A 23,167-nucleotide genomic window follows, 5' to 3' on the forward strand; every position below is an offset into this window, starting at 1 on the left:
AGAAAATAAACTCTGTTATTATTTGCATGACTATAATGCCCAGACTCCCTAACTGAAATCAGGGATCCGTTGTGCTAGGTGCTGTACAGACACATAGCAAGAGACAGTCCCAGCCCAAAGAGTTTAGAGACTAGCTGGGACAAGGTAGAGAAAGGGTGGGAATGGGAATAGAGCAGAGCTGGCACCAGGCATAAGCAGACTAAGCAATTGCTTAGGACCCTGAGCAGCTTAAGTGGGCCCCCGTTCGCTTTTTATTATGTGTTGTGGGGGTTCCCCCAAAATATTTCTACTTAAGGCCCCCAGTGGGCTAGCACTGCCTCTGCAGAGACAGAGAAATGAAGTAGTTTGGGGTACTCGTTGGGTCACTGCCTCTCAAACAGGCCCATTGATAACTGAGAAGGGAAATGAAATTAACCCTGGCTCAAAGTGGCTGAGAACCTGAACTGCGTTTTTAGATCTGTCCATAAGAAGAAAAATAAAGAAAAAAAGTTTGAAAAACAAGGAAAGCAGGAGTCCTTGTTAAAACAGCTATTGATATAGATCAGGTAAGGGAATACTTGGAAAATATGTAGTGATATAAATCAGCTAATCTGGATGATATGCATCCTAGGATATCAAATGTCCATTGAAGTCAATGGGAGTATCTCCACAGAATTAAATGGGTGTCGGAACAGGCTTTAAAGGAATCAGTAAACAAAACATCTCAGTGACAATTAGTTTTGAAACACTGGGGAAAACATAGGAAGTATCACAAGATTGGCAAAAAGCAAATATAATATGAAATTTCCGCAAAGCAAAAGAAAGTGATTCTAGAGATTATGAGCTCGTAAAGCTATTCTTAAATTAACAGAACAAACGGGAGAAAATAAGCAACCTAGTAATACAGTGGAACCACATGCAATAAGCTGCACAGACTTGTAAAGAACAAGAGCACATCCTGCCAGATACACGTAATTGCTTTTGTGATTCAGTTACCGAATTAGTGAAGGAAGGGAAAGCAGGGGATGGGAACTACTTGTAGTTTAGGCAAACATTTGATACATTCTGAAATCTCACTCTTCAGTTAATTCAAACTGCTTGGCTATGGACATTGGCATGCAGGCTGCAAACTGCCTGAAGGACCAAAAACACAAGGTTATGGTAAACAGCAGAATATTGAGTATCCAGGGGGGAAGTTTCTAGCTGGCCAAAATCTTGTTTTTGAAATATATGTAAGAACAGAGCCACAAACCCCCCACTTCCTACCAAAAGGCACATCAGTCTGAATCAAAAGCTAAAACCTCAAACTGACTCTTACTGTTCTACCCTTTTAAATGTTAATTCAAGTCTGTCTGCACTTTATAGAATTTTAAGATTGTTTGTAAATGTCTGTACTATGTCCACTGGCCAGTTTATCTGTTAATTTTACCTGCTTCCAATATATTTGTAAAAATCCTATTCTAAGTACAAAAGCCACACTGTGCAATGTAATGTATCTATCTAATTATGACAGACACTGTCAAAAATGAAATAAGGTTTGCTCTAAAAATAATATGTAAGTTCTTCAGCTAGGAGTTGGCCCTGAGTGATTGAAGTGTGAATGGCTGAGCAATTGAGTTGGGTGTAGACAAAAAGAGTGATTGAACAATTGGTCTGAGTAAGGGATATCGAAACAGACATGAAGAAAACACCAGCCTCACCTAAAATGCTTGAGGGAAGAGGAAAGAAGCAAAGATGATCAAATGGCCAAAGAGGAACCCACCCTGATAGCCAGCACATTTCAAAGGACAAAATCTGATCAGGCTTGCAACAATGTGGGTGATTAAGGATCACACCAAGAATGCAGTTGCAGCATGACAATGCAAAACTCATAGACTGACGGGGTCCTTTCCATATAAATTGAGACAAGAAGATGAAGTCTGGAGGTTCGGGTCTACAACATCACATCAGCCAGGAGTACCGATGCGCATCGGCAGAACCTTGCTCCTCATCCTCGTGCTCTAGTCACCTGGTCAGTGACTATCATGAGCACCAAGAGGCTGGTAACTATGACATCTGGAAGATCCCTATGTATGTTTGTCTGTCTCCCTGTCTGTGTATGCCTGTCAGTCTGTGTGAGTGTGAATGAAAGCATCAATTGAAACATGTGTCTCTGTAATTGTAGTATTGATATAATGTTAATACTGTTTTCCTAGTGTTTACATTATTATTAATGCTATTTCACTAAGTAAAGCACAGTATTAATGTTATTAGAGTGTTGATACTTTTCTTTTCTTTAATACTATTTACCAAGTTTCTGTGTTCACAATAAACGTGGCTTGTTGCCTTATCCCCTAATAAGATCCTGTAATATGTTATTTGGGTAACAGGGTGACCCAGGGATTAGTGTTAAGTTTCGTCTATATTTAATATGTTAATTAATGATCTGGAAGAGGGAATAAACAGCACATTGATAGATTCGGTAGATGACTCCAAACTGGGTGCTTTTGTGAATACCTCTGTGGAGAGAGCATGAATACAAAGACACCTGAAGGTTTAGAAACATGGGCAGAAAAATAACATGAGATTCTGTTTGAAAAATCTCAGACTAATGCTGGTGGTGGTGAAGGAATAATCTGAATCAGAGATACTCCTGCTTCCCTTTGACTGAAGAATCAGCAGGGATTTAGGGTTGTCTGTGGACAGCAAGTTAGACCTGAACTTGCAATGTAATTCAACAGCAAGCAATGCTAATGCGGATTCGGGCTGCGTACACAGAGGTCTCACATCCCAGAGCAAGGAGATAACAATCCTACTGATTCTGTGGCTGGAATGTTGCTTCAGTTCTGGATGGCCCATTATCAGAAGAAGCATGACAAATGAGAGGCAGATCAGAGGGCAGCTAGAGGAATGATCAGGGGACCCAGGGGCAGAGACTGAGGGGGAAAGATTAAGTGCTACAGCTTGGCTACGTGACAACTAAAGTGGAATGACCTGCTGAGATCTACAGATCTCAGAAGGCTGTTCACCCCAAGGAAGCAGACCAACTGCTTTGGACAGTACATGGGGGAAGAATTAAGTCACGGACTGAGTCAAGGGAACATTTAGGCTGAGTATCAGGAGCACTTCCTGACAGTGAGATCCTGGGGAAGCATCTCCCAGGGGACGATGAAGATCCCAGCGCTTGTGACTGCAACCATGATGGGACACACCACTAGAAAATGGAAACTGTGATCATGCACTGGCAGAGAGATGGGCCTCTTCAGTGTCCAGCTCTTAGGATTCTGCAAAATTCACTTCTGTTTGCAGTTGCCAGGCACATCTGCAGAAGCTGGCGAAGCCAACAGAGGCCGGTAGGCCTAGGAAGTGATGTTCTCAAAACCTTTTCTTCCTAAAGCCTTTCTCAGAGAGCGAGGCTGCTCGTGGGGGTGAGGGGCTGACAACAGGGGTTCGGTACGGGCTGAAGCAATGTCAGCTCCTGCCAGGTCACCTCGCTTTGCCAGGGCACCTCAGGCTCAATTGCAGCACCCCTCACACCGCATTGTCAACGCTCTCCAGTCCTGACCGACACATTTTCAGTTCAATCTGATGTGACTTCATTGGCATGCCACGCTATTCCAGTGTTGCTGATGTGTAAGGAAGAGACAGACCCCTCACATATCTGCCAGAGGGGGTATGACCCATCCGGGACGCGTCCATTTGTCGTCACCGTCTCTCCCTGATATGGTGGCAGGACAAAATTTCCTGCTACTCACGTCCTGAGTCTCCACCCAGCTCTAGTCTCCACCCAGCTTTCTAAACGCATCTCAGTCCCAACCTGCATCACCCCCTGTAACCCTTCATCTGGCCAAAGCACACTATACCACAGTAGCACCTAGAAATCCCAGTCAAAACCAGAGCTTCATTGTTTCAGATGCTGTGCGAATACATAGTGAGTCAGTCCCTGCCCCAGGCAGCCTACACTCGAACTAGACAAGACAGACACAGGGGAAACAGAGGGGAAGCGACTGGCCCAAGGTCACCCAGTAGGCCAGTGGCTAGAACTCAAGTCCTCTGATTCCCAGGCCAGGGCCCTCTCTACTTGATCACCCTGCTTCTCAAATGGACCAGGAGACACTAATGATGAGACCAACCAATACATCTGTACTTGTGTCCTAAATGCCATCTGAAGAGAAGTCCTCAGAGGAGCCCTGACCCACAGCCTCCCTGTGTGACCCTCCAGAACATCCCTGCTAGCCCTTCTCCCATTGAAGACCACGACTCCCTCTGCACCTGCCCTGGGAGGAACCTGTGCCTACCTTAGCATCCAGGATGCTGGTCTCCACCCGTGCCACGCCCTGGTTTTCCCTAAACAGCTGGATCTTGCTGACCTTGCTGAACTCTGACAACACCGTGGTGAGGTTGGTCTTCAGGTCGATGACGTGACTGATGCCATGGCGGGGCCCCACCAAGAGCATGGTGGCCGGCTGCTTCTCGTCCTGAGGGTGTGGCCACCCCAACCAAAACGAGAGAGAAAGACAGACGTGTGAAAAAATGCCATCGAGCTGTCTGCCCAACCCCAGCTCAGCCCTGTTCCATACACCGGGCCAAGCCTTTAGCCAAGACGTTATTTACTCGGCTGGCTGAAGTCCACCCTGCATCTGGGCTGGGGGGAGGGGTTACAGCACCAGACACACTTAATGCAGAGCAGGGGGGCAGCCAATACTGAGACAAACCAGGAGCTTGCCAACAGTTTAACTCCCTTTTCTGCAGTGCTGGGAACAGCACCTCAGAACAGCATGCAGATTGCCAAGACTATTTAAAAATAAATAGAATTGATTGTCTGCATGAAATATTTAGGTCTCTTGTAGTGCTACAGATAAGTAAAAGCACATTACTAAGCTGGCTGGTTTTAAATCACCTCTGAGGAGGAGGACGAGGAGGCCGGTGGAAGGGGAGGAGAATGAGAGGGACCACAGGAGGAATTATACAGAGCAATAAAGGAAAATAAGAAGCTGATCTCGGACTAAAAATGGCAATCATTATTGATCTGATCCTTCCAGCCTTGACACATGGAGCTAAACTGGAACGTGAAGGGAAAGCTACGGGTTGGACAAACAAACAGGACAATAATGATGATGATCATACTATTATTACCCTAACACATATATTGCACCTCCATCGAGCTTTTCATCTGAGTATGTCCAAGTGCTTTATGAGCATTAACTCTCTGGGCCTCTCCTGCACGTGCTAGGTCAGTATCTCTATCTTCATTTTACATTTGAGGAAACTGAGGCACAGAGAGACATCACTTGCCCAAGGATACACAGCAAGTCAGTGTCAGAACCAGGAATGGGATGCAGGAGTCCTAACACCCACTCCCCTGCTGTAATCCCTCAACCACGTGGCCTGCTTAATATATTCTGGATCTTTTTTTTATGGAGTGCTTGGAGCTGTTGGGATCAGGGCCCAAGCATAATTTTTTCAGGCCCAGTACAAACTTGTAACATGGGCCCCCTCCCACACACATACCACAATCCCTCATCCCATATGTACAATCTCATGAGCCATGACATTTTTTTCCCTCATGGTAATGGGGGTTGCAGCCTGGGACCCCGGTAAAGTGTACCCTTCCCCCCCCCCCATGTGGGGGCCCTGGTTGGGATAGGTGCTTTTGGAGTTTCTACATACTTATGAAGAAGCAAGTAAAAACATGTTGAAGGAGACCAAATCAATGGGGAAGGAAGCAAAGTAAGAGGGATGCATGAAAGCAGGGACAGTTTGTGTTGCAAGAAGGAACAATGGCAGATGGATGACACTTACAACGGAATGGAGAGCCATGGGTGGAAGGTGGCTCAGGGGCCGTTAGAGATGGAGATGAGCCAGGTCCTGCGTGCTCATGTTTGGCTGTGTGGCCTTCATCCTGCAGTGGACAAAATGAGGCTGTGTTGATGAGAATGATTTTAATGGGGATGATGAGTAGGAGAAAGGAGTGGACTGTGCCCAGGGAAATTATATCAGTGTAACAGCTTCCGCGACACTGCCGAGCAATGAGGCAGGCTGGGATTGCTAATCACGGAAATTACAAGGCTGTCCAATCTATTCACCACGAGGACAGAATGGGGAATGTGCTGTGTTTCCCGGGGCTCAGCCCTCCCTCTAGGATCCCCTCAAATGAGGGACTTGGGGGCTGGATGCTTCCAGGCCTCACAGACACTCATGGACGGGAAGGGAAAGATGAAATGTCCAAGGGCCAACGACAGGACATCCACTAAACTTTCACAGATGCAAAGCCGGGCAAACAGGGTTTCTTTAGTGGAGCTGGAATTTAAGAGCACAACTGAGGATCTTTAAAATGAATTGGGTAGAAGATCATCTAATTAAACAACTACAGACACACAAGGCCTAATCCTCATCTGGTATAAACAGGTATAGATGCATTGACTTTCACAGAGATACAACAATTCATAGCAGCTGAGGGTCTGGCCTGTAGTCAGCAGAGATTCTGCAGGTTTTATGGGCAGACTTTAGTATCTTGACCTCACTGGGGTTTCATTAGAATCTGAGAGACCTTGGGAAACGTGCTGTCATTTATTTGGAGAGCATAGAGACTTGTGCACATTTGTGTGTGTGTGTGTGTACGCTGTTGTGCGTGCCAGCAGCCGACTGCCAATTATGCAGCACTCTCAGAACCCCTGAAAACCCACCCAAAACCTTGAGGATGGTCTACTCTGTACCATGTGCTGGAATTACCATACCAGTCCCACTGTGTTGAAGAGGACTCCTGCAAAGGTCGGAAGCTCATTCAAGATCCGCAGATACTGGAGCTTTGCCTGGGTTGTTGAGACCTGAGGAAATACATCAGTATAACAAAGCAAAGACTCGAGAGGCTGAAAAAGCGAAGGAGGAGTCAAGGAAGAGCCTCTCCAAAAGCTTGGGCAATGCCTGATGCACAGCTTGGGGGTTTAGAATTTGCCATTGTGCCTCAAATGATTTGTGACATGGAGACAACCCTAGGTGACATGGAGAGGGCAGCTGTGTTCCCGTAGCAACTGAAGGCAAGCAGCTGCTGCTGTTGGAAACATATTTTATTTTGCAAAGGGACAGGGCAGGGCAGGGCAAACTTCTAAACGTTTATTAGCACAGTGAAGAAGAAGATCCATCCAGACATGCAGATACATCTGTAAACCCTTCGGGGACAATCCGTCCCTCTGGGAACTGCTGCTCCTGTGAGACGTGGTCTCCTTCACAAGAACTCTAGCAGCTGCAGGGGATAGATGGGCAGACCAGTCCCCTCTCCCAGGCCATTGCCAGGCTTCTGACTCTTGATTCCCAGAAGCACAAAAGCAGAAAATAATCATAACGCAAAGTTAACTAAACTTGAGACTTTCTGGCCAAGTTTCAGGCTGGTTCTTAGTTTATCTGAACTGACTGTGTTCTACCACAGTGTACTGCTGTGAAATCCAAATCACCCTGGCAAATGGATTCATGACAGAGAGCAGGCTAGACGACTGTCACCCCCGGGGATTTACGGCACACTGTAATGGCCTTAAACATCAATTGCATACAATAACACGAATCCCTGGCTAGCCATGCACACTAATAGCAAGTGAAAACAGAAAAGCTCCTGCTGGTTCATGCCAGCTGCAGCACTCCCCGCCCAGGATCCATGGTGGGGCTGTGCCGGCTTCTGCTTACCTTGGTGCCACTAGGTGGCTGGGTCTGATGGGCCTTCAGCTGCTGAGAGAGAGATTTCCGAAGGCTCTTCTCTTTGATGAGCTGCAGAAGCGAGGGAGGCAGAAACGGCTCCAGCCCCCACTCCTTCCTGCAAGCAGACATGACTTAGGGGAGAGGAGAGAGAGTGGCAGGCACTCAGCAGGGAGAGGAGAAGGTGTCAGAGAACGGAGGGGAAGGAGGTAGAACAATACATCTGGCCAGAACCAGAGGGCACTCCTGCGTGGGTGGGGAGCAGCTCTTAGACAGCTGTGTTCCAGCAGTCAGGTGTGCATTCCCGGAACCCTCCTGCTACCTTACCAGAACAAATTGGGAAATGGTCAGATGCAGATCCCGCTGCCAGTGAGTTTTGGTGCAGGGGATGGGGTGGGAAGCAGGGCAGGGTAACACAGCAAGATACAAATCTGGGGCCAAATTCAGCCCTGGTGTCAGTGGGCGTAACTACTCTGAAGTCAACAGAGTCTCACCCATTGACACCAGGTCTGTATTTGGACCCCGGTTTCTAATGCTGCTGCTGGTTTATAAAGACCCAGCCTCGTTTATAACCAAGGGTTGATCCCCCTCTCGTCACTACACATAGTTTTTGTTTCTGAACCAGTAAGTGCCTCAACTCCACTCCAAAGAGGGGGAAAAAAATCCAGATTGGGTGCTTGTCCTCATTCCCTGTGACTGGAGAGACAGGATGAGTCCTCTCCTTTTCCAACACTGTTACAATCATGTATTACTTCTAATCTATTAGGTGCTTTACAGACAAGGTCTCTGCCCCACATGGCTCCCAATCAGTGATCCCAATCCCAATGTGATGCTAGCACAGACTTTGGTAGCTCATACACTTCACTTAAGGCTGCATCAGGTGGGCTGGAGTTTTGTGCGATGGAAGAATGGATTCCTACTGCTGATATGAGAAACTTCAGTCTGCCAGAGACTGGCTGCCCACTGCATGTCCAGGATGATGGTAGGATTATTCCTCCCTGCTCACCTGGGATGGCACATATTCTGCCCTACAATCGGAAGTGGAACGTTCTACAGGTGTCTATTGATCCCACACTGTGGCAAAGATGAGTCCAAAATGCACTGAGTACCAACTTGCGCTTTCCACCTCTCCAGTGCAATCTGCAATCATTGTCCTTTGCGTCACAGCTCCATCCTTATGGTCATATTTGGTGGGATCCACGAGAGCCAATTGGCAGGGTGCAAAGGATGGATGTGGAAATGCAGACGGGAGCTGGAAACAGTTGCCAGGGCACAGAAGCACCCTCTTGCCAACAGAGGGAGCCAAAGCCATTGCTAAATGTCTACAAGGCACCACAACCAGAGTCAGGAAGACTGAACCTCAGCAGTTTTGGTCTGCAAGGGCTAAGAAAATGGTCTCTGGCTTCCTTTCAAGGAGTGCTGCACCTGCTGCATTTGGGGACTGAACCAATGCAGAACTCAGAGTAACACTCAGAACCACTCCGTTTCAGCTAGCGAGGAAGGATGCTCTCGTGGTTAGAGCTGGGAACTGGGGACTCAGTAGATCTTGGGTTTACTTCGGTTCTGACACTGACTCACTTTATGGCCTTGGGCAGGTCCCTTAATCCCTGCATGCCTCAATTTCCCCATATGTGAAAAGGGGATAATACCTGCCCACCTCAGATGATGGGTGGGGTGGGACAGTGAAGATTAATTCGTTATTGATTGGAACATAATCTGGGAGCTTCAGATGGTCCAGGACAGGGAAATGCTAAGCATTACTATGATTGGGCTGCATTAGTAGGAGCATTGCCAGCAGATGGAGGGAAGTGATTATTCCCTTCTATTCGGCATTGGTGAGGCTGCATTTGGAGTATTGTGTCCGGTTTTGGGCCCCCCACTACAAAAAGGATGTCGACAAGTTGGAGAGAGTCCAGCGGAGGGCAACAAAAATGATTAGGGGTCTGGAGCACAAGACTTATGAGGAGACACTGAGGGAAATAGGCTTGATTAGTCTTCAAAAGAGAAGAATGAGGAGGGATTTAATAGCAGCCTTTAACTACCTGAAAGGGGGTTCCAGGGAGGATGGAGCTAGGCTGTTCTCAGTGGTAGTACATGACAGAACAAGGAGCAACGGTCTCAAGTTGCAGTGGGGAAGGTCTAGATTGGATATTAGAAAAAAGTTTTTCACTAGGCGGGTGGTGAAGCACTGGAATGGGTTACCTAGAGAGGTGGTGGAATCTCCATCTTTAGAGGTTTTTAAGCTGCGGCTTGACAAAACCCTCGCTGGGATGTTTTAGCTGAGGTTAGTCCTGCTTTGAGCAGAGGGTTGGACTAGATGACCTCCTGAGATCCCTTCCAACTCTATGACTCTATGATTGTATGCTGGAATTATACAGCCCCATCAGTTTTGCCTGCTTTGGACACCACGCTGTAAATCAGCCCAGGTTCCCTGGGAAATAGTCCCAGGTTCACAGCAAACTTCCCCACTGGCCTGTGCTGGATCTGGCATTTGTAACAAAAACAGACCTGCTGGTTTCAGGCATCTCTTTGCAAATGTTCTGTGCATTCCATCAACAGAGTCGTGCTGGGCCTGCTGCCAATCCCATTTCCCATCAGCTGATTCTGACCTGGGTTCCATCTGCATCCTACATCTCCTCACCCTGAAATGTTCACCTGCACAATCCCATCTCAGCTCCCTGGAGAATTCCCCAGTGACAAGGGATGAGCCCTGGCCAGATTAATAGGACACAGGGCTGGGGAAGGGTTGGAGAGGGGGGATTGGGAGAGGAGGACTCACTCCACAGTTTTGAGGGACACCTTCTGGGTGGGCCGGGTGGCGGAGACGGTGATGTAGATATGGAGGGCAGCCAAACTCAGCAGTGTCTCTGGCTTGGGGTCCATCCCAAAGCGCTCCCTGATCACATCGTTGCGGCTCTGGGGTGAGAGAGGAGACTGCTCAGTATCAAACCAGAGCTGGCCCTTCATCCGCTTCACAAATCCCACACCTGAGCATCCCGGTCCTGCCGCCAGACTGGGCTGCCTTGAGAGGGCAGTGCACCAAGCACAGGCACAAGCTGGCTGCTCTGCAGACCGCAACGGACTGGTTGGCTTTTCCTTCTACCATCTGCCACCTCAGCTGATCTGCCAGCCGTCACAGTATCTGACATCTCCATCAAACTCAGGGGAGGAACACAATGTTATAGCCATCCCAGAACAGATTGAGAGGTGGCAGGGCACTGCTGGCACTGGCAGGGCACTGCCGGCAGGAAGCTCACAGTGCAGAGGGACTGAAGTGACCCTGAGATCAGCAATGAGGCTGTATTTCTATCAGCCACGTGCCTGATCTGGTCTGTCCTTCCCAATGGGTTAGCCTGGGGCTTCCCTCTCTGCCATGCAGGCTGCCAGAGCCCTACCTGGATGTACAGGTACTCAAACGCAGCCGGGTCTCGGTGCAGCAGCTCCACCGGGTCTTTGGGGAAGAAGCTCACACGAAAGAGGCATCGCATCCCCTGATAATGTGTCCTCTGCACCACCTGTCCCAGGGAGAGAAGGCAAGCAGGTGAGGCAGGAAGTAGGAGGAGCTGTCCTAAGGCAAAGAGCGGGGAGCAGCCCTTGATCCAGCTCTGCACACCGTGCAGTTCACAGCCCCTGCCCCTGCTGTTTCCTCTCCTTCCCTGCTCACTTTCCCCACCCTGGAAATGGAGATCAGCCCAAACTGAGATACAAGCACAGTGCGCCAAGCTCTAAGGGAAGTCAGAGCTCAGCCCATCTCTGCCAGGGAAGCATCAGGCAGCCTAACGGAGAGGAGTGGCCAGGATTCAAGGCCATTCCTGCAAGAGGTGGTGGGGCTCCAGCAGAGTTAGAGAGGCATTATAAGCCCAGTTTTGCAGGCATTTATATACTGAGGTGGTTATATCAGTACAATAGATCGGATCAGATCAGACAGTTGCAGGAGCAAGTACTAATCCCCAGACCACCTGCTCCTGACTGTGTCCACAGATCAGGTGGCTAGAGGTCTATAATCAAGGATTGGTGCCTGCAAAATTGGGAAAGTAGCCCTACAGCGACTCCACCTCTCAACCCTCTCCAGTTTGAGGCTGTCCCAGAGGGATGCCGAGGACTTTGTTACATGAAGCCAGGGTTTGTACAGCAGCCTGAAGACGAAAGGTGCTGTGTTGTTATTACTTTTATTAAAGCCGTCCTTCAAGCCCCTGTCCTGCCAAGGAGCAATGGGTTGGGCTCTCCTTGGAAGCCATCAGAACAGTCCCTCAGTTGGCCAGAGGGGGCACTGCAGAACATGAGGCACGTCCTCCCCATCACAGGGCCCAGGACACTGCTTCCACACCTTCCCCAGTCCAGGTACAGAGACCTGAAAAACCAAGCCTGAGTCTCCCATGCAGCTGGGCAGACCCCCAGGCCACTCGGGCAGCCCCCTTCCCCTTTCTTACTGGTTCCAATGTCTGCTGAAGAGCCAGCGGGAGCCTGGTAGCTAAGGAGATGCCAGGGGAACTCTTCCTTGCCCCATATAGCATAGGAAGAGTCTCCACTGCATCAGCTAAACAGCAGGTACAGCTGCGAGTCTGAACGCCCTTCACCCCAGGACCAGAGAGCCTCCTGGGATGGGGCTGAAACCCACGGGGAGGGGGGGACCCCAGGCTGGATGACTTGCAGACTGGATTCTCCTCTCACCCCAGCAGAAGCTTATCCCTCCATGGCAGGATTAAGGTCCATCACTCATTTACATCGAACACCGAAAGGAATCAGGCCGTGAAGGGTAAAGCCTGGCAGCTTTAACCAGCAGGCCTGGATTCATCTCCTGGCCACATGCAAAGGCGGCTTCCTAGCTCTCCCATACTCTGTGGGAACGTTAGTTAATCCTGGCCTCCCAACCCTCCAATTCTTGGGGGCAAAAAGAGTCTCTGCGTTGCCATGTGAGAGTGTATGACAGATAGATCACTGGTAATTCCTCTCCCTGGGCAGCCCTTCAGGGCCTCCTGGACAATGACTCCTGCTTGCAGACCTGCGCCTCTGGGACCCTTTCCAATGATGACTGATGGCACCAAACTGATTCCATCTTACACCAAAGTGCCTTTCTCCTGCTGGAAACTCCCCACCCCCTGCACTCTCCACCCCAGCCAATGGCAGCAGGTGCTCAGCTAGATGCAGCTCAGAAGCTTACGTGGGCTAGGGGCTGCTTGTCCTGGAGCAGAAGGAACTTGTGGCTCTGCTCTGGGCTGGAATACTCCAGGACCAGGGCGAAATGCTCAATGTATCTCAGGGAGAGGCGGTCCTGTAACGTCACCATCACATCCTGGCAATACAACCCAGAGAGAGACACAGAGAGGGTTACATGAGCCCAGCAGGTAATGTCTGTATGCTTGTTTGCATGAGGCGCAAGAGCTGCTGTTCCGGGTATAACAGGGCACTGTTATTATGCAGCCCAGCTCCATCATATGCCCGTGTTACTTTCCATAAGCTTCACCCTGGGGAGAGTGTTATCTGAGAGCTGCTAGCTACGCAGACCACAGCCTGTGCAGTAGCAATGTATTACTCTGCACCTAGTTCAGGGGAACCTGCAGGTCAAAGGGAGATGAAGGGAACCTCTGTCATGGCAGCAGTAAAGGAATGATCCCTTATTGCATCAGGGGACATCTCTTTATAAGAGACACCTTGGGGCATTCGGCTGCCCGTGGGAGGACAGAATGCTGAGTATGAGATGGGCAGATGTGTTATAGTAAATCTGTGACTGGCCAGGACTGTTACAGCAGAGGGGATGTATCCTTCCAATCAGGCTGTGTTGGGAATTAGGAGAACAGCCTGTTATTGTTAATGGGCTTTACAGGTTTAATAATCCACATAGCATGCTGCAAATGTACTCCCTCCCGCAAGAAACGTAAGACATGGCTCTTAAGAGCTATAGCTAGTGCCACAGCTGGGATCATGAGGCTAGCATAACAGGGTGTGTAGCGCAGTGCATGCTCACAGCCTGATTCAGTAGCAAATCTTTTGTTGACTGGAACAGGTTCAGCACTGGGCCCCAAAACAAAGAGGAGGCTGGTGAAATGGGGGATCCAGGGTGAGGAGGGAAGATGGGGTCACACAAGAAGAGCAGAATATTGTACCATGGAAAATACAGCACCCAGGGAGGGAAACATGCTATTTATTATCTGGGACCAGTGCACAGACAGCGAAGTGCTTTGTGCAAGGCTGCAGGAGACTGGGGAATGGAACAAGGAAACGTGATAAGGGAAACAGAAGCCAAGGAAGGATTAGAGGAGGGCTCCCACCTTGACGGTTGTTCGGCCATCAAATGTGAATGACTTGATCTGCCCATTCTCCAGGAAAACCTTCAACACATTGGGGATGAGTAGGAGAGCTTCTTTCTTCAACATGTCCTGGCAAACAGGGCCAGGGAAGTGGATCCCCAATAGGTACAAAACAGGGAGAGGATGCAACAAAGAAAGGCAGCGTTGAAAGGAAGAGTGTGGGAACAGGAGAGGGAGGAGGCCAATGAAATGAGAGAGAAAAGGGGAGGGGTGTGGAGAGAGAAAGAGAATGTCAATGATATACTGGTTACTGCAGCCTCTGTTCCTTCAGCATTATGCACTAAGAAAAGGCAAATTTCCCTTGAAAATATAGCATCTGCACTGAGTTCTTCGAAAGCACAAGGGCTGAAAATGTCATAGCTGCCTGTTGGATTCACATACCCAGTTCCCACTAAACATACTGGGAATTGGGCACCCTACTTTTTGGGCATCTTTGAAAATGCCACCCAAGATTCTTTGACTTTTTCCTGCCCCTCTTCCCAGATCAGGGGTGAGGACACAGTTAAGAGGTACATTCCTCCCCCACCACCCCGAATTTCCCTTAATGATCCATCTTAGCCCCCCTGCCCATCTCAAGCCATACAGGAACCCATCTGTTGAACTGCACACCCCATGCAGGCAGCGCAGTGAAGAATGATTTTATTTAGCAAGCAACCTTTGAATCAGATAATTACTTAATTGATTTTGCTTAAAAATAGAATTTGCTAGAAGTGCTTTAAGATTTATTTTTACTAGCGCTGCTTAACAAAATCTTTGTGCAATTAAGGGATAATGTCACTGGGATAAACGTTATCACAGGATTACAGTCTCTCACTGCTACACAGAAATACCAAGACAAAAGGGCCCCCTTCACAGGCACAATCTCAAAGCCCTTTGCACTGGGGTTGAAACCACATAACTCTTCATTAAAGTCACCTGGCACCCCCCAGATGTAATCAAACAGTGTTCTGAAAAACAACTTCCTGGTCGGAGCAAGAGACACTGATCTCACGGAAATGTTCTCTGCCAAGGATTCGGTTTCTCTGATACCAAATGCCTGAACTAGGTTACATCCTTCATTCTGATGAGTGTTCCTCCCCGAAAATATCTTAACAGATCCGCTACAGTCTGAATACCTCAGAGGACAGACTTTCTGGGTGCTTTGGCCAATCAAAGACAGACTTCTCTGTGCAAGCACAGCACCCTTTTAAACTTTACTATCTTTATAGGAATAAACTGGCCTAGGACCAACTTAAATCTTTAGGGTGAGTTGTAAAGGGAAAGAAAATTGGGCACATGCCCTTTTTTTATTCCTTACGAAGGAGGCCTTGCCCACCACTAAACAAATATTAAGCCCATTACAAACATTAGGCCATGTCTGTATAATGCTGTCACCAATCATTACTACAACTAAAGAAGGAAGAGAAGCTTAAAGCTAACCCTGCCTCGTGGGCCTCCCCATGAACGTAGGGATCTGTGCTCTCTCTTTCTGGGTTGTCTGGTCCTTAGGGTGCTAAGCTGGCTGCTGGCGTATCAAATTAATAATCCATGTACTCAGTGTTTCTCCAAGAGTAATGGTCAGGCAATCCTTTTAGATGGCAGCACGGTGTAATCTGCACTGTACACACATGAATACAACTTGACATTCACCAAATGTGGGAGTCAATACGGCGTGACACACCAGCAAGTGAAACAAGTCAAATCTGTGCATGGGTGCGGGGGGCATCTGTGGAGCAACCCACAGCCTTGCACTCAGAGCCCTGAGCCGCCTCCCTTGCCCTGCTGCGGGGCAGTTCCACAGCCAGACGCTGGTATGCACCACAGTCACTGGAGGCCACCAGAGATTCTGTCCTACACGAGCCCAGCTTTCACAGAAATCAGTGCGAGCTGGGCACAGCACCTCCTGGGCTGGTCAGACTCAGGATCTACAAAGACGCTTAGATTATGACACTGGTGCTCCACACAGGCGCTTACTGTTGCCTTGTCTCCTAGAACTAAGAGAAGGCTGGACCAGTGCTGAATCCTCTCACCTCCTCGCATTTAACATTCAGAGATGCCTGGGTCCCTTTCTGTGGCACCCAGGACTGTTGTTTGCAGGGTCTTTGAGTGAAAGACAGCTAGGTGGTTATTCAAGGAATCCAAGATGAACGTGTGTGACAAAATCACTCACAACGGGCAACATTATACAAGGCCATTGCCGCTGTCGCTGCCCAGAATATTAGCAGCCGTGCAGTCAAGGAAGAGCAGTCAGATAAATGCAAAGAGCATTCTACCCTGAAGGCTGCTAGATGCTGTGCCAGACACAGGGGGTCTTCACCGAGACAGGCCCAGCACAGCACTGGAGAGCTCCATCCTAGGGATGGACAGCACTCCCATGGAGGGAAAGTTCTCTCACACCCAGCAGGGCTTTAAAGATTGCACCACATGGCAGTGCAGAGCTCTGAGCACTGGGGCTATCAGCTCACAGGGTCTATCTTCGCCACCCACTTGCATAGACGGACTCGCACGAGCACACTAGCGGTGTGGACGTTGCAGCTCAGGTGGAGATGGGCCTCTCAGCTCACTGGGCCTGAGCTGGCAGGGCGGGGAGGGGTCTCCGCCTATGCCACAATGTCCACACTGCTAGCTTTAGTGCCCTACCTCGAGCCCAGCTAGAGAGTCTGTCTCCCCAGGCTGGGAGCTCATTCCCAGCTGCAGCGTAGACAGACCCAGAGGCGCCTGCTCCACTCGGGATAGGGTAGCTGCATTCTTCAATGTTGATCACCTTTAATAGTGCTGCAGGCAGAGTGCACGATGCTATGGAATGGTGCTCTGTGTGCTCAGCATTCGTGTACTGTTCTACCACACCACAGACATTCCAGTTACATCTATTCCTGATTCACCTCGTCCCTTCCCACACATCTGCAGGGACTAGGTTCGTATCAGCCTATTCTTCCAGTCTACGGAGATCTACGAAGCAGCACCATCTCCTCCTTCACAAAAGCTTATCTGGGACTCAGGTGGACCTTACGCCTAGATCAGATTACTACAGAGCGCTGTGGATCACATGCCAGCCCTATTACCTGTGTTCACAGATCCCTCTGTCATGCCATGTTCCTCACAGGTAGGTGCCCTAGGCCACATCACAGTCACTTCAGCTGCATCTACCGAGCTGCCCAGACCATAATTCCTCTTTCATTCAGGGAATCTGAGATCACTGCTACAAACCCTCAAGTCAAATCTACAGAGAACAGTCCTAATACAGTAACCACCATGCCTTGCAGACTCACCCCAGCTTCTTCTCCCCAGATCTTATGAGATCCCTAGATCATAGCACAACCCCTTCTCCCGCATCTGCTAGAGGAATCCCTGAAAACTGGTACAATATCATCTCTCCAGATTTGCTGGGATCTCTGAAGGAACCCACACAGACCTGCTAAGAATGGATTCCCAAAATTATCCCCTCCCAGATCTACAGGGATTCATGGATCAATGCACAACCCTTAAATCCAAATCAAAAGGGATCCCTGGATCACACCACTCTCTCCTCTCCTCAGATGAGCATAGATCCCTGGCTCAGGTTGGGATGGATCTGGAGCTGCCTGACATGATTTATGAATACTCTATCTTGACCTGGTTATTGGTATATCTACTGAATATGCTGGTTTAGTTGAAGAACAGGCTGTTGACAAAACAAGGAGGAAGGTGAGACAGTGGCTCCAGATAAAACACCTCTGGGTAAACACTTGAAGGGAGATTAAGAGAGCGCCTGAGCTATTAACTGCAAGAGCCTACCTTTTGCTCCAGCCAAGTCATATAGCTTGTTTTGCAAAGGCTGGGAACCAACAGATCAAAAGGATAATGCAGAGATTAAAATATTCTGTTGAGAGGTCCAGCAGTCACTGTTGGGGAACAGATTAGCACAGATGCCTGCTGAAGTGAGGTGGAGTCTGAAGAAGCTAGGACTATGTCTACACTTGCTGCCAGATTCGGTGGCAGTCAATGGGAGATACACAAGCAACATAGAAATTCTCTCCAGTCGATGCAGTGTTACTCCACCTGGCGGAGGTGGATTAATAGCATTGATTTCCAGGTCGATTGAGCAGGTCTCCACTGCCGCTCAATCGATCTAGATAAATCGATCCGATGGCGGCAAATTTGCCTCTGTCAGTCTAGATATAGCCTAGGTCTGCTGCTCCACCATCACGGGAAGGTGGGCTTTTAGGTAAGGTAGGAATGTGTATAAACCTTTTGGGTTTTTTAAAATCCTTTCCATTTTACACTATACTCTTTTCCTATTGTTCAGATTAAACAATACTTTGGTTTAAGCAGCCTGTCTGGTCAGCGTAATCATCACTGGCCACAGACTCCTGGAAGGAAGAACTACAGGTCCCAGACCCAGCTGGATCTGTTGGGATAATCATGCCTGATACCCAGGGTGCTGTAGCACAGGGCCTGGTCTGAACGTGGGAGAATTGTGGGGCTTCCATCCCAGGAGAGGTGAAAGCATGAAGTTGAGGGGGTGTGCTCAGAGTGGGGACAGAGATGAAGTCAGCCCTGTAACCAGGACACACATCACAATCCTTTGTCCACTAAAGATGAAGTTAGATGGACCACAGTCCATCCCTTACAAGCAGATTAGCAGAGATCTCTCAGGCATCAACTCCCACCTATGGGGTGGAAATGGCCCGCACGAATTGCTGCACCAGCCCAGGAAGAGCCATCCTTTCAGAAGAGCAGCCTGAGAGCAGAAATGGCAGAGTGCATGTAATACCCACGTCCATGCAATGGAGGACAAAGGAGGCGCAGCACTTACTGGATCTGTCTCACCAACCGTGACCTGTTCTGAAAATCGGACCTTCACTGGGTTGGACCTCAGTTTCGCCTTCTTGGCTGCACTGATGAAAGCAGATTTTGGGGACTGCAAAGAGAACACAGGGTGTTAAACATCTGGCCTTGAAGCTGGCGCTTGGGAGCAGGCGGGGAAGACTTTCCATGGAGGCAGTGCAAGAGAGAGGCAAAAGAGAAGCACTGATAATAATAGGTAACAAAACACATGCAGACATTCTTTGTTTTCACATGCCCTGATAGAGACCAGCCCCCAGGGAGTACCCAGCAGTCCAGCTGGGATGAGAGCTGGGGCAGGGATGGGCACAATCCTCAGGGTGGGAAACAGCCATAAACTTCATCCTCAGTTTTCTGAGCATCAGGGGGACTGGGGGAAAGGACCTGCACGTGACACTCTAAATCAAAGCCCAGCTAGCGTGCCTTGGGCTGCTCCTTTGTGCAAGCCGGTCTCCATCCGACACAACGCTCGTTTCGGTACACAGCACAGTGCCACGTTAACAGGCATGGATCCATGCCTGCCATGCACTCCTACTGCCAGCAGGAAGCGCTAACAACATGATGGGTGTCAATGTCCCATTCCCCTCCCCAAGCTGGGGTCACCATCACAACCCATTGAGCTTCCACCTGTCCGAGGATCAAGAACCCTGAGGCCACGCAGGGGAGGACGTGCAGAGAGGGGAGAGGAGGTGCGAAGGGCCACCAGCAAAAGCAATACAAGCACCAGGCATCAGCAGAGGAGATTGATTGAGGAAGAGAGATGGAGCTTTTGGGTCAGATCCTCCGTTGCTGTGTATCAGGGAAGTTGTGCTGAAATCAGTGAGATTGTGCTGATTGACACGAGCTGTGAATCTGGCTCTCCACCTTGAATTCACTGGTTGATGAATACAGCCCAGACGGTCAGTGAGTGAATCACATTGCCCCCTGATGGCCATTTGGTGGCCTACGTGAAATGACACAGTGGTCTCATTGCATTGCCTAGTGGTCAGGTGGCCTTATCACAATCATCACCTTGGCACCGAAACCTCACAGGCAGGGTCAGCAGACAGGATGTGGACCAGAGCTCGGCAACATGGCTTGGCCAAAACTTTTTCCACAAAAAGTGCAGATTTGGGTCAACTGAGACATTTCAGAAATTTGTGGTGATTTTGCCAAATTGTTTTGTTCAGAAAAAAGCCCTAAAATAACAAATTCAGAAAAAATTGAAATGTTTAGGTTCGACATTTTCAAAATGTTTTGATTTTTCAATTCTAAACCACTTTTCTTTTAAGAACTTACGTCAGTGTTGTAAAAAAACCAAAACAGAATGTTTTAAAATAGCTCAAAAATTAAATTAAATTAAATACGGAGTTAGACCCAACTTGATTTCTTTCAACTTTTCAGTTTGCTGAAAATTAAATATATATATATATCTATATCATTTTGGGCTGACCCAAAATGATTTCTTTTTCTGATTTTTTTGGAACCGCCACCGAACCAAAAAATCAGGTATTGGCACAGCTTCCCTAAGGTTGGCGTGAATCCTGGAGTACTACAGATCCATATTGCCCTTATAAGTGGTCTTTCCTGGTCTGGAGTCAAATTGTTGGGAGGAAGGGGACAAAGTTTATATTGCAATGGCCTGTGCAAGGTAGATCAGTTTAAATCAAGGTGATTTAGATCATCAAGTAGAAAGCTTCAATTTAAATAATCAATTGTAGTCAATTTTTTTATTTGCACTTCAGTTAGTGCTAAAGAAAGGTGCATTCTCAGTGGTTGATACAATCATTAAAACATGTTGATTTACAACTAAACTGAGCCTTTACACTAGATTTGGTACATCTTTTTGCTACCTATGAGGGTACACTATAACCATATACCTTTATTTAAGCAATTATCTAGCTTAATATTTTCAGATTCTTATTAATAAATTATACATTGTTAGCATGTTAGAATATGGTGAATGGTATATTGCTTATTTACTGTATTTTTGCTTATGATTCAAGATGCATTAGGATGGTAACTGGAATTTAATTAAACACACAGAACAGCATATAACATTTATGTTATTAAACAAAACCACCTTAATACACTACATGACACATTTATCAGTTTGACCTCAAAAGTTAGATGTTTTCCCCCTGATTCTTCCTTTATCTAGAAAAGCATCTTCAACTCAAAGTTTTTGATAGAGGTTCATGGATTTGGCATATTTATTTTTTATGTAAATGTTTTCTGAGATTATAATAAATTTAGAACTTTAACATATTCTGTATTAAATTCAGACTTCAATGATTGTTTTTAAAAAGAAAAACTTCTTATAATTTAAATGACAAAATTAAAAAAAAACTATTTCAATTAAAAAATCCATTTTTAAAATAAAAATTTAAAAAATCCTTGATTGTTATCCCCCCTGGGGCTGAGCTGCCCTGGCTCCAGAGAGAGAGAGAGAAGACTTGGGTCTCTGGAGCTCTCCGCCTGGCGCATGTCACCAGCACAAAGCAGTGCTCTCAGTGTGAGCTGGCTGCGAGCCATTCTTGTGGTTTTGGTCTGAGGGCGACTGGCCGGGGCTAATGTGCTGCCTTGCCCAGCTGCTTTCCAGAGGAAGGAGAAAAGCCGCATCAGACGTTGGTGTTTGCTTCATACTTTAGAGGGCAGTATTCGGTAGTGACACCCTACTTTCAAGGGAGCAAGAAAGCAGCAGAGGACAGAGGGGGCTCTCACATGTCTCTCGCTCACCGAGATCCGAAGGCTCAATAAAGCAGAAATGACATCCTGCCTTCATTGCTGGTGGCAGGACAGCTCAATCTGTTCCACTGCCATGGGCTCTTTGCGCTCCAGTGCGACTTCTCCGCTCGGTGCCAGCATCTGTCACTGCTGGGCAGAGTCTCCAGCAGCCCGGCATGCAAACGAGGCGAGAGGAATCGGAGAGCTGAGGGGATTCCCACCAGGTGGCACCACACAAAGCCCAACAGCGGGTCCTGGGCCTGACCACAAACCTGCCAGATGTGCATTTACGGCCCAGCACCGCTGCACCACTTTCCTCACAGGCTTCCACTGAAGGAGGTTTTGTCTGAACAGCAACCAGCCTCTCCTCTCCCAACCTGGTCAGGCTTCCTAGGCCATCCCCTGACAGCGACTCCTGCTGGTGGACGTGGGTACTGGAGTTGCTGTAAGATTCCCCAGTGCTCATGGTTCCTGAACTGCATTCAAGGCAGCTGTAGGTTGGCCATATGATGGGTTCATCCTTTCTAACTGCAATGAGATTTGGCTTTATATACAGTGCTGGAATATTTAAGTGCCTCCTGTGCTCTTGAAAGCTATTCAGGGCAGACAGTCAGACACCAGCCACTTGGCGTATGCTTTAAGACAGACCACTAAGGCACAAGGGAAAATCCATCATGGTCACCCGGCATCTATGGCAAAGGAAGAACCAGGCTGGGATTTACACTTAGGTCCTGCCAGAAACTGAAGAGTAAAACCATCTTCCCTCTGGCATCACTGGCTAGATACCCTGGGGAGTGCCTTTGTGCCATCGATTTTTTTTTTATTATTCCTTCTCATGGGACCTTACTAGTCATGGGAGATGAGAGAGCCAGAGAAAGCCAGAGAGATCCTTTCCCTCTGAGGGATTGCTGGAGCCTGGAGAATATTCATGGATTATTTTATCTAATTGTAATCAATTCCAGTGAGCATGGAAGAGGTAACATTAGTGCTGAAAGCCAGGAATGGTGAAGGAGAGCAGGTGTTGGATAAGCTTCCCCAGATGGTTGTGAAATGCCCCTCAATCCTGACCTGCAGCATTACCTCCTATTCCAGTCCTGGGCTCCCCACGCTCAGCCAATTCCTCCTGGCTGGTGGTGCCCCTTGGTATTCCAGTCTTGGATCTCTATTGTGCACTTACTGCTGCTCTTACCAGACTGGGCGATGAACTACTGGGATTTGGACAAACGTTTGCTAAGAATGAGGCTGAGCCCAGCAAGCTCCTTTCAGCTGGGACCATCAAGTCTCCAAAGGGGAAGCTCTAGTGTTCCTAGCTGCTGCGCTCGCTGGCTCCCCGGAACCATGCTTCTCTTTCGGAAGCCTCAGTCTGAGCTAGACAGAGCATCTGTGTGTTCTCTAGGTCACGTCCTAGTTCAATGGCCATCTGAAAAAGCCTGGATTTCAGACCTTCCCTGCCCCGCAACGTATTGTGCCTGCGTTGTCAGAGCTGGGGGCCCCTGTGTTATAAGAGCAATGGGCTTCTGATCTCACCTGGTGGGTCTGCAGCACAGTGAGGATGATGAAGTCCTTGGCACTCCTGCAAGAGAAAGGACAGGAGGGGAAGGTTAGGATGGACAGATTTGCTCTCAACCCACGACACATATAGAGACGATGGGTTGAAAACAACACTTGGAAGAGCCTGGCTGAGCATTCAGACAGCAAACTCTCTC

The 23,167-nt window shown here is 48.3% G+C and overlaps 1 protein-coding gene across 1 annotated transcript in view; it reads right to left on the reverse strand.

Annotated features, from left to right (window-relative positions):
• Window positions 1-23,167, reverse strand: part of FRMPD3 (FERM and PDZ domain containing 3) — a 50,698-nt gene that overhangs the window by 23,075 nt on the left and 4,456 nt on the right. Inside the window, exons 4-12 of the mRNA XM_067548428.1 lie at window positions 22,989-23,034; window positions 18,727-18,831; window positions 13,914-14,021; window positions 12,806-12,937; window positions 11,040-11,159; window positions 10,424-10,560; window positions 7,636-7,762; window positions 6,696-6,785; window positions 4,257-4,436 (exon numbers count right to left, since the gene is read on the reverse strand). Of these exons, the coding sequence (XP_067404529.1) occupies window positions 4,257-4,436; window positions 6,696-6,785; window positions 7,636-7,762; window positions 10,424-10,560; window positions 11,040-11,159; window positions 12,806-12,937; window positions 13,914-14,021; window positions 18,727-18,831; window positions 22,989-23,034 (1,045 nt within the window). The remainder of the gene's footprint in view (window positions 1-4,256; window positions 4,437-6,695; window positions 6,786-7,635; window positions 7,763-10,423; window positions 10,561-11,039; window positions 11,160-12,805; window positions 12,938-13,913; window positions 14,022-18,726; window positions 18,832-22,988; window positions 23,035-23,167) is intronic.

Source organism: Emydura macquarii, unplaced genomic scaffold, assembly GCF_026122565.2.
Source record: "Emydura macquarii macquarii isolate MOO-44397 ecotype Brisbane River unplaced genomic scaffold, CSIRO-AGI_Emac_v2 contig_1253, whole genome shotgun sequence".
Lineage (NCBI taxonomy): Eukaryota > Metazoa > Chordata > Testudines > Chelidae > Emydura > Emydura macquarii.